We start from the raw sequence: 11,579 nt of genomic DNA, 5'->3' as shown, positions 1-11,579 counted from the left end.
ATTCAGGGAGTAGCTGGTACAATATAAATGACATCCTCACATTACACCGACTTATCCCAGGACCCCAGGAGCAGAGACGGCCCAAATGGTGAAGGAGGGAATGAGATGGCTCGCTGCTTCACCTTTGTATTCAACTCATCTGCATCTTCAAGCACAGATGAATTTAAGTTGGGCCATACCTCCCACCAACCAGGACAGCACCCGGAATCCGGAACTATTCCACTGACATCATATTACGTGTGTTATTGGGTTTTTCAGACCTGGTCCTCTTTAAGTAAGTGAAAGTGCCGGACGCCATTTGCAGCACTTGTATTATTGACACCTCCAGAGGGAGCGGATACACAGGAGACATGTCCTGGGCTGGGTCATATATATAACCGGCTGCTCCTTGTATACAGCAGAGCTTCTGATCTACCACTGTCACTCTCCGTGTGAATCCAAGGAATGAACCAAGAAACACCAGGTCGTATCCTCAGTAGACTCTGCAGTCCTCTCCTCCTCTCCTTCTCTGAGGACTTTGTGCATCACATAGAAACAGAAACAACAAGGTACAGGAAGCCAGGATTCCTCTCACCGGGTCTTTTTTGGTTTCTGCTTTCAGGTTCCCGATAGTGTCTTTGCACTATGGAGTCACTGGGCGGTGAGCTGATCTGCTGCATCTGTCTGGACATCTACAATGACCCCATGATGCTGACCTGTGGCCATAACTTCTGTCTTCAGTGCATTCACCGTGCTCTGGCCGCCACCAATAGATCTGGACGTTACACCTGCCCCGAGTGCAAGATACAGTATGACCAATACCCTGTGATACTAAGAAACCTAAAGCTGCGAAACATAATACAAGGTCTGCAGGCGAATTCTCAGAAAAAACTACAACATTCACTTTCAGACCTTACCAGAGAGCGAGAAGCCACCGAGCAGAGGATTGACAATCTCAATGAACAGAAAAGTAAAATTCAAGAAACCTCAGATAGTCTGGAGAAGGTAATAAACCAATTCTTTACTATGATAGAAGAAGATATCAAGAAATTCCAGAAGGCTGTGCTGGGCGAGATCTCTAGAAAGAAGGAACATGCCCTGGGACAGGTCTCCAGATTCATCCAGGAGCTGGAGATGAAGAAGCACGAGCTGTCCAAGAAGATACAGGAGACCCAGGAGCTGCTCCATGCTGATGATCCCACAACCGTTTTACAACAGGGGCCTGAAATAGTGGACAGGTATCACCAAAGTGACAGCGTTACGGTTTATTTGGACCAGACGCCCATCAGCTTGACATTGAAGCGGTGCTTGTCCAGTCTCATTCATATGCTATCTGAATTCATCCATTCGAGCCCTGGGCTAAAGCCTTCGGATGTATTCCTGGATATAAAAACCGCCTGTAACTATATACGTGTATCACCCGACTGCAGATCGGCCTCTTACATTAATGTGGATCAAGGGTATCCGGAAGGCCCGGAGCGCTTCAATGTCTGTCAGGTTCTCAGCACCTGCAGCTTCTCGGCACAGCATTATTGGGTGGTGGACGTGCGTAAGGCCAAAGAATGGATTGTCGGAGTGGTTTACCAGACCATGGACAGGAAGACACTGGCCGATGAGGCCTACATAGGTTTCAATGACAAGTCGTGGGGTCTGGAATACCGTCAGCACCACCATTGTCTTTCTGCTCTTCACAATAAAGTGAGGGAAGAAGTGGCTGCAAACTCTCCTATACATCTGCTCGGTGTGTATGTGAACTATCAATCTGGACTCATATCCTTTTACCAGCTGGGTGACCATATGAGACATTTATATAGCTTTTCTGCCCCCTTCACCGAGATCCTTATGCCGCCTTCTGTGTGTTCCCAGACAGCCGCATAACAATCCGAAAAAGGGAGCCTCGGTATAAGGCAGCGCGGTGACGTCTACTCCCTGTGCTAATTTTACATATGGACCACATCACACATTTCTAAGTAAGTTGGCTTAGGGGTTATTGATAGTAGTCACACCGATGGTCTGCAGAGTTTAGCGCAGGAGCGGGGATGCCATATCTGCAACCAATGCGCACCAATGACCAATGTCACCTTAGGAACGCTTCCTTCCATCTATTAGATGACACGTTAGGTGTGACATGGGGGACATCTGCCTTATAGTCACGGCCTACAGTAAGCACATAGTCGTGTATAACCGGCCTTAGAGACACAGCTTTCTTTTTGGAACGAGTGCTATTGTTAGGCCCCTCTTCCTATCCTCATGCATGCTAGACTATAGGCCAGTATACACACTAGATCTAAGTCTTCCTGTTCCTCAGATGTCTCCATTTGCTCTATAAAGAGTTCCTTGAGGATCACTTGTGTACTATTAGTGGATATATCAGATCTTAATGTCCTACATTTACATAAGTAATCCTAGCCCCTGGTCATGGAGAGTGTTATTGTGAACACAGCAGGGGCTGAGCACACTGATAGTGAATGTAAATGACCCCCTGATGATGCACCAGGAGTTACAGGATGAGCACAATAGCCCCATCAATTATCTATTCACACCTGCAGTATGTGAGAAGTAGAGGAGGGACTTTGTCTAGGTGATATAATGGAGGTGATAATGGCTTGTATTCACAGGCACTTACCATGTGCTGTCTAGAATACTGGGGTCTTACTATGTTGGCCTTTGGGACGTCCTCAGCCTCAGGATTTATAGAAATGTTTTGGGGGTGACATTTTCTTTTACTAATAATCATTTATTTTAGCAAGAGAAAATCAAAGACAGAAATGTGATCTGATTAAGGGAGAACTCCGGCAACTCTGTGCCTGAAGAGAGGAGCACGGCAAAGGGATACAAAGAACCGTGCGTCACGTGATCACCACGGTATGATGTGATATCAGCATGGCAGGACATCATTAATGTTATTATAGTGGTCACTGTATAGTCCTGGCCTTATGGAGGTCTCTGCTGGCACAGACATGTATGGGGGGTACATTGCAGACACGACTACATACAGGGGACACTAAGGCCACGTATTGGCACTGGAGTCTCCGTCGTAGCATGCACTCCAAATCACCAAGTCCTGCAACTTTCTCATCCGATGGGCTCAGTATAACAGAACAGACACTCGATGGATCCCATTATGGTTAATGGGGTCCGTAGCGATGCGACTGTCGTTGTAGTGGTCGGTCTACCCGGTGTCCTGGATAGGATGGCGGCATTCTTTATGGAGATAACAGGGCTGTAGCTATAGTCAGAGGGGCCGAAGATCAAAAACTATACCATTAGGTAGGTAGGGGCCCAGTCCAGATTTTGCATTGGGACCCAGGAGCTTCATGTTACACCCCTCAGGCACTATAGTGTACATGCGATGCTAAGCTGGCATTGCCCCCGGGGGGCGCTATCTACAGGGGGCACTTATCTGGCATTATGTATACAGACACCCTGCTGGCCATACTACCTATAGGGGGCACTCTGGCCCTGTCATTATGTTATTTGTGCACTATATGGTGGCAGTATCTGTATACAAACTGTCAGTTATCCATTTACAATGCGGCCTAAGCATCTACTTGTATATAAGTGTGTGAGAGACATCTATGAGACATAAATAATAGGAATCTCTTTAATATTCACAAACACAAGGAACAAATCCGTGCAAACATCCTCCCGTATGACGTTATTCACACTATGTACGTTGCCGCAGAGACCTAACCGCCTCCTCCCTCATCTTGTCCGTTTGTCTCCAGCCCTGTAGCCGATAAAGCTTGTTGACCCTCCCCGGGCCTTTTAAATCTCCGGCTCCCATGATGCTCCGCGGCAGCGGCTTTGGAATTTAAATCCTATCAGCCAATCCGGAGCGCGCATTCTGCTTCAAAACCAACGGCGGCTGCAGGGCCGGGAGCACAGGGATTAAAGGGCCGACGGAGAAGCACGTACAGCCGGGCACCAGCGCAGCAACCAGGACAGTCATGGCTCAAGTGGACGGCAGGACGGCTGCTCAGCCAGCCAAGCCCCCCGGTATCTCCGCCGTGAAGGAGATCCCCGAGATCCTGGTGGATCCCCGCACCCGGCGCCGCTACCTCCGCGGACGGTTCCTCGGTAAAGGCGGCTTCGCCAAGTGCTATGAGATCACCGACCTGGCGTCCCGGGAAGTGTTCGCCGGGAAGATCGTCCCCAAGACCATGCTGCTGAAGCCGCACCAGAAGGACAAGATGACCATGGAGATCGCCATCCAGCGCAGCCTGGCGCACAAGCATGTCGTCGGCTTCCACGGCTTCTTCGAGGACAATGACTTCGTGTATGTGGTGCTGGAGCTCTGCAGGCGGAGGGTAAGGCAGTCCGATCATCATGTACATGTACCGGGGGACTACAGAGCCCAGCGAGCCCGGGGGTGGGCAGTCTGATCAGGGGACTACAGGGCCCAGCGAGCCCGGGGGTGGGCAGTCTGATCAGGGGACTACAGGGCCCAGCGAGCCCGGGGGTGGGCAGTCTGATCAGGGGACTACAGGGCCCAGCGAGCCCGGGGGTGGGCAGTCTGATCAGGGGACTACAGGGCCCAGCGAGCCCGGGGGTGGGCAGTCTGATCAGGGGACTACAGGGCCCAGCGAGCCCGGGGGTGGGCAGTCTGATCAGGGGACTACAGGGCCCAGCGAGCCCGGGGGTGGGCAGTCTGATCAGGGGACTACAGGGCCCAGCGAGCCCGGGGGTGGGCAGTCTGATCAGGGGACTACAGGGCCCAGCGAGCCCGGGGGTGGGCAGTCTGATCAGGGGACTACAGGGCCCAGCGAGCCCGGGGGTGGGCAGTCTGATCAGGGGACTACAGGGCCCAGCGAGCCCGGGGGTGGGCAGTCTGATCAGGGGACTACAGGGCCCAGCGAGCCCGGGGGTGGGCAGTCTGATCAGGGGACTACAGGGCCCAGCGAGCCCGGGGGTGGGCAGTCCTGTCAGTAATAACGGCCACAGCTGCAGTGGGACTACTGATCCCAGCATGCCCAGGGTCAGTCTGCATTCACTGGTGCTGAGATTAGCAGCTCTCTGGTGTAGGACTACAGAGCTCAGCATGTCAGTGATGGCTGTGCTGTAAACGTCATGTGTTACAGTATGGGGGGGACCATAAGTCTCAGCATGTCCTCTATCAGTATAACGGTTATCTTTCCCCTTTGTCACTGGTCTGTGGGTACTACAGGTCTCAGCACTCCTTATAACTGACACTAGCAGCTTGTGGGACTACATATCCCAGCATGTGCCTTATGGATGAGCCTGTTCTAGAAGTCCCAACTCAGCCAGAAAAGGGTTAACTGTTCCCTTGTCTTAGTCAGTGCAGCAGGAGGACTACATGTCCCAGCTGGCCTACACAGGCCTTGCACCCCCTGGGTTTTGGTTCTTTAGATCACTGTTGTCTACTGTGTAACAGCTTGGATATTAAAGAGGTGCTGCAGAAGCTTTGGCTGGTTCTGGGGTTGGGGGTTCTAGAACTCAGAACCTCCAGCTCTGTCTATGGCCCCAGGCTCAATAACAGTCCACATACCAACAGGAGCTGCCCCCCTACTGCCACCTGCTGGCTGCCTGCGTGAGCTGCAGCTCTGAACCGTTTAGGTTTCAGTTTCTATGGCAGGGTCTCCTTCTCCTCCTCCTGAGACTCTGCTGCTGGGGCTGAGACGTCTCCAAGACATGAGAAATCTTACAATGTTTCGGTCACTTTATACCATACCTAGTAACCAAATAGCACTGTGGTCAGGACATGCTGGGGGTTGTAGTATCTCAATAGCTGGAGACTTGTCCTGTAGAGTAACGTTTAACTCTTTCAGTCCTTACTGGAACTGCACAAGAGGAGGAAGGCGGTGACGGAGCCGGAGGCGCGCTATTACCTGCGGCAGACTATCCAGGGGTGTCAGTACCTGCACAGCAATAAAGTCATCCATCGAGATCTCAAGCTCGGGAATCTGTTTCTCAATGACGATATGGAGGTGAAAATAGGTAAGTGGGCCAGGAAGGGTCGTCTAAGACTGAGAAGGGAAAGTGGGCTAGTCTGCCAGTAGTGGTTGTCTAAGGATGTGGGGGTGGGGAATCTTAATAGGGGGTCCTGACAATAGGAGTTGTCTAAGGAGGAGTTTTCAGTCTGTGGTTGCACAATTACATCTCCTGGCTTTGTGCTGCTGTTAGGGCCTGCTGGGAATTGTAGTTCTGGTCTACAGCTATAGTGCAGCCATATCTGTATACTGCAATAACCTAGTAGGATTGCAGGGCAGGAGTCTCTAAGCCTGAGTTCACATTGGGGTTTGCCTCCCATTCACAATACAAGGCAGAATTTTCACCGGCACTAGCTAGCAGATAAAATCAGCGTCCTGCCCGATCTTTGGGTGACTTTGGCCAGATCGCCCATTGAAGTGAATGAAATCTTTCTGCTGCTGGCAGGGAGACTTCCGTTGCAGATTTTGCATGGTGGATCTCGCTGTGAACCTGGTTTTAAATTTTCAAGATGTCGGCACACTGGGGTTATTGGACTGAATGTGGTTGCAATGGTGTTTGGCTCCTCACCTGTTGACGCGTCTAATACCCTTTTCTCTTTGCAGGTGACTTTGGATTGGCCACTAAAGTGGAATTTGATGGGGAGCGAAAGAAAACCCTATGTGGTACCCCCAATTATATTGCACCGGAGGTTTTGGGCAAGAAAGGGCACAGTTTTGAGGTTGATATCTGGTCCATAGGTTGTATCATGTAAGTATAAGCATTGGAGAATTCATATATTTGGGGTGTGGCAGGCGGTCTTATAGTAAAGGGGTTGCTTGGAATGTAACATTACGTAGTTGGTGAATGGTCTGTCAAGTTGGATATAAAGTATATACTTGCCCCTCTGTAGTGGGCAGCATAGAACTGAATTGCCTGATGTATTATAGATGTGGCTGTAGCTTGGTGGTCCGTGGCTCGTTGTACGGCACTGACTCAGTCTCTCTTCTTCTAGGTATACGCTGCTGGTTGGTAAACCGCCATTTGAAACCTCTTGTTTAAAGGAAACTTACATGAGGATTAAAAAGAACGAGTACTCCATTCCTAAGGTAAGAGGGGTGCACCAGGAGGCCTGAGGTCTTGTACTGTGGTCTGGCCCTGGTTATACCAATAACTAATGCTGAGTGACCTTAAAAGGATTTTCTGGCTGATGGTGGGTTTTTGAGCTGGAAAAACTCTTTAAGGCTAAGGCCTTGTGTTGTGGAAATGCAGCTTTTTTTTTTTTTTTTTTTTTGAGCCAAAGCCAGGACTAGATTGAGCAGAAGTTGCGCTAGGTTCACACTACTGTTCAGGTCTCTGTTCTGTGGTTTCCGTCTTCTGCATGCAGAAGACGGAAACCTGTCAGACCGGGTCCGTCCGTGAGCATTTTATGCGCTCTGCTGCAAAACCGGCTTTTTTCTTTTTAACCGGACACAGAACTGCATGTTTGACTGATTTAAAAAAAACAAAAAAAAACCTGTTTTGCGGCAGAGAGCATAAAACGCTCACCACCTCACGGACTGACTTCTTTCATACCCATTCAAATGAATAGGTATGAAAGAGTCCTGCAGGTTTCAGTCTCCTTCCTCTGTTTTGTGCAGGAAACGGAAACCTGCAGAACTGAGACCGGGCGCAGATGTGAACGAGCCCTTAGACATATAAGAGCTTTCTATAGACTTCCAATACCATTGTAGCTTCTCCTGGCTTAAGCTCAGAAACTGTAACAAAATCTACAACAAAAAAGCCGCCTTTCCGCAACGTGGGGCCTTAGCTGAAAAATCAATGCAAACATCCCTGCAGCCACCACCTGACTATTACAAGATTGTTGATCACTATAGTCCATGCAATGGGTTTGGTGGGGGCACTCGCCAGCCTTGTCAGAAATGGCTTATGCTGGACAACCCTTTAAAGAGGACCTTTCACCATATCTGGGCACATGCAGTGTTATATACTGCCAGAAAGCTGACAGTGCGCTGAATTCAGCGCACTGTCAGCTTTCCCGATCTGTGCCCGGTGTAAAGCGCTATCAGTCCCGGTACCGTAGCGCTTTACAGTCAGAAGGGCGTTTCTGACCATTAGCCAGAGACGTCCCTCTGCCTCGCGGCGCCTATCGCGCTGTGCTGTGGAGCCGGGAGGAACGCCCCCTCCCCTCCTGATAATGCTAGTCTACGGACAAGCTGTGTGAGCAGAGGGAGGGGGGAGTTCCTCCCGGCTCCACAGCACAGCGCGATAGGCGCCGCGAGGCAGAAGGACGTCTCTGGCTAATGGTCAAACGCCCTTCTGACCATAGAAGAGCTACGGTACCGGGCCGTAAGCTCTTCACACCGGGCACAGATCGGGAAAGCCGACAGTGCGCTGAATTCAGCGCACTGTCAGCTTTCCGGCAGTATATAACACTGCCTGTGCCCGGATATGGTGAAAGGTCCTCTTTAAGTAGAAACTCATGTCAATGGAGGCAGAATCGCTGTTACTAGTGATCTAGATGGGAGAAAGGGAAACACAGATGAATAAACATTAGTTTTAGGTGGAATGTCCCTTTAGCGTCTTAATGCACTGTGTAGCTGGTTCCAGAACTTATAGCTGACATCTTACTTCGGTACTTGTTGTAGCTGACTCCTTGCTCTCTAGGTTCGGTATTATTTATAGCTGACATCTTGCTCTTTTGCTTCCAGCACATTAACCCAATTGCTGCAGCCCTCATCCAGAGAATGCTGCGCTCAGACCCCAACACCAGGCCCACAATAGATGAGCTTCTTACTGACGAATTCTTCACCAGCGGCCACATTCCCAACCGCCTGCCCACTACCTGCTTGACGGTCCCCCCACGGTTCTCAATAGCACCCAGTACCATTGACCCGAGCTTCAGGAAACCACTTACTGCTATAAATAAAGGTAAGATCCCAATCACTTTGGGTCACTAGCCCATACATCCAGTATACTGGTCCCAGTGACTAACCTGTCGCACCCATTATAGGCCAAGACTCTCCCAATGTAGATAAACCTGCACCTTCCAAGGATGAAGAGATGGTCCCTCTGGAGTTTGCTGAGCCGGCTGACTGCTACCTGTCTGATATGATGCAGCAGCTCACTAGTGTCAATGCTGCTAAGCCATCAGAGAAAGTCTTGATCCGTCAAGGTAAGATGACTTGCTGACATTTGGTTCCCCCATTTGACCAAAAACCAATTGGTGTTCTCTTCTGACCCCTTGCTCTTGTGTTCCCATTGCAGAGGAGGCCGAGGATCCAGCCTGCAATCCCATCTTCTGGGTCAGTAAGTGGGTGGACTACTCTGACAAGTATGGCTTGGGTATGTAACGCTCTGCAGCTAGCCCTGTTGTCTTCGCTGGTGTTACACAGGAGATAACATGGCGCCTTGTTCCTTGCAGGTTACCAGCTCTGTGACAACAGTGTCGGCGTCCTGTTCAACGACTCAACTCGGTTGATAATGTACAATGATGGGGATAGTCTACAGTACATAGAAAGGAATAATACGGAGTCTTACCTGAATGTGCGCTCTTACCCATCAGCTCTGACCAAGAAGGTAAGGTGTATTCCATGGTACCTGGTCTGACTGTAGCATTAGGTTGTACTGACGTTATTCTCAATCTAAAAAGCATCAGTCAGTCATTCTTAACATTGGGATGTCAGCGCCATATGTGAGCAGTGGTCATGGATGACGGGACATTGTTGGTTCACGGTTCAATCCAAGTGTTTGATATGCAAATTGCCTCTTTGGAGCAATAAGTGTCCCATTGCTCTAAAGAGTTCATTTGCATAGAAACAAACAGGAAGATTCCAAGGGGAAAGCTGTCACCTGTGAGACTGGACACTCCCTTAAAGCCAGTGAATGATACACCCCAAACTTGTTTCCACTTCCTGTAAGGTTTTTACTGTCCGGTGCATGAATTGCTTCCATCTTGGCTCTCATGTTGGATCAGGGTTAAAGGTCTTGTCTTGCCCTTTGTTCCCTGCAGATCACACTACTGAAATACTTCCGGAACTACATGAGCGAGCATTTGCTTAAAGCGGGGGCCAACATCACCCCACGGGAGGGAGATGAGCTGGCTCGCCTTCCCTACCTGAGAACTTGGTTCCGGACCAGAAGCGCCATTATCCTTCATCTGAGTAACGGGACTGTCCAGATCAACTTCTTCCAGGTATGTCCTTAAGGGAAGGTACTTGCTCTAATTCAGTGATGAGTAGGGACCAATTCACATGGAATAGAAACTGATGCATCACATATTCCAATCCAATGGCCACAACTAACTGATCTCCATTTTGCAGGATCACACAAAGATCATCTTGTGCCCTCTCATGGCTGCTGTTTCCTACATTGACGATAAACGTGAATTCCACACGTACAAGCTTAGCCTAATAGAGGAATTCGGCTGCTGCAAAGAACTGGCAAGCCGCCTGCGCTACGCCCGCACAATGGTGGAGAAACTGCAGAACACTAGGTCTGGAGCCGCCATGCATGTTAAGGCCTCGGCGTAGCTGGACTTCAGAAACATGGATGCCCCCACTGCTGCGCTGCCAGGGCACTGAAGTCTTATGTATCATAGTAGGAAGTTAAACCAGGCCTTGGCGGCAGCAGCCGATGTTTTGTTTTTATTCCAGAGCCAAGAAGTGCCAAGTTGTGTATTAAAGTAGATGTCTAACTTACCGGACTGTCCATCACTCACCTGCCTGGAAAGTGCACTTACCTCTAGTGCAGACCGTGCAGACTCCTGTTACTGGGTGACTATCATGAATCTCACTGAGCAAGAACCTGTCTGTCACTTCTCAATGTTGTCAGGTTTTAATGTAAAATATCAAAATTTATAACTTTTGTATATTAATATCAGATTAAAGTTCTTTGTATATGTATATCTGTCTGCCATCTTGTCTGTTTCCTTGGGTTCTGACAGTCCTGTTGGGTGTGATTACAGAATAGTGGCCTCAAACATGAATGTGTATGTATATAAACACCCCCCCCCCCCCCCCATTTCTAAATCAGGTGTCTGGAGCCATAATCGTACCTGTCAAATGTATTTTTAGTGGTTACTAAACTTTCTCATAGCAGGAGCCCTTTTCAGGTGGGACTTCCATTCAGGACTAACTTCCATGGTCCTACTTGGAGTCGGTGATATTTGACCTTTATTCCGCTGTTCAGCTCTGCCTGTTCTCTGCTTATTCTTTCTACATGTGCTTGTTACACACAGCTCTGCTACATCGTTCCACCCCACCTCCCTGTTGCATCCACATTTCTTAAACAAATGTCATGGCTTCTCCCTTCCACACGTGTATCCTATGACTTCCTTCCTGCACAAGGCTCTACTACATAATGTTCCAACCCCTTTTTCACCCCCCCCCCCCCCTCCGCTTTAAAGTTCCCTTCATGCTACATCACACATTAAACCCCCTTCTCCCCTCTCCCTCCATACATCTCTGCACATCTAAAGCTGGGTTCGAACCAGCATTCAAAGTGTGGGAATTCTTGCAGTCACCAAGAGGTGTGGACATCTTGATACTTGCTACTTGCTTTGTATCATGATGTTCTGACTCCATGTCACCCCTGAGACCAATCATGGATTTCAACAGGGGCCAAGAACTACTGCTGTCACCCAGGAGGCAGTGTTGGCTGCAGTTTGGATA

General features: G+C 49.5%; 2 protein-coding genes across 2 annotated transcripts; both read left to right on the top strand.

Annotated features, from left to right (window-relative positions):
• Positions 1-617: 617 nt before the first annotated feature.
• LOC142216564 (E3 ubiquitin-protein ligase TRIM62-like) lies at positions 618-1,857 on the top strand. Its single transcript, XM_075284510.1, has one exon. It carries the CDS (start codon positions 625-627, stop codon positions 1,855-1,857), a length of 1,233 nt encoding a protein of 410 aa, XP_075140611.1. The 5' UTR covers positions 618-624.
• A 2,072-nt stretch (positions 1,858-3,929) lies between these two features.
• On the top strand, positions 3,930-10,735 carry PLK1 (polo like kinase 1). The gene is made up of 10 exons (XM_075285627.1): positions 3,930-4,289; positions 5,769-5,937; positions 6,534-6,678; positions 6,923-7,016; positions 8,619-8,838; positions 8,921-9,082; positions 9,175-9,252; positions 9,332-9,486; positions 9,920-10,102; positions 10,230-10,735. Exons 1-10 carry the CDS (start codon positions 3,930-3,932, stop codon positions 10,437-10,439), a joined length of 1,776 nt encoding a protein of 591 aa, XP_075141728.1. The 3' UTR covers positions 10,440-10,735.
• The last annotated feature ends 844 nt before the right edge of the window (positions 10,736-11,579 follow it).

The sequence above is a fragment of the Leptodactylus fuscus genome, chromosome 8 (assembly GCF_031893055.1).
Source record: "Leptodactylus fuscus isolate aLepFus1 chromosome 8, aLepFus1.hap2, whole genome shotgun sequence".
In the NCBI taxonomy this organism is placed as follows: Eukaryota; Metazoa; Chordata; class Amphibia; order Anura; family Leptodactylidae; genus Leptodactylus; species Leptodactylus fuscus.
The sequence above is the reverse complement of the archived record's forward strand: the minus strand, read 5'-3'. Positions and strand labels throughout refer to the sequence as shown.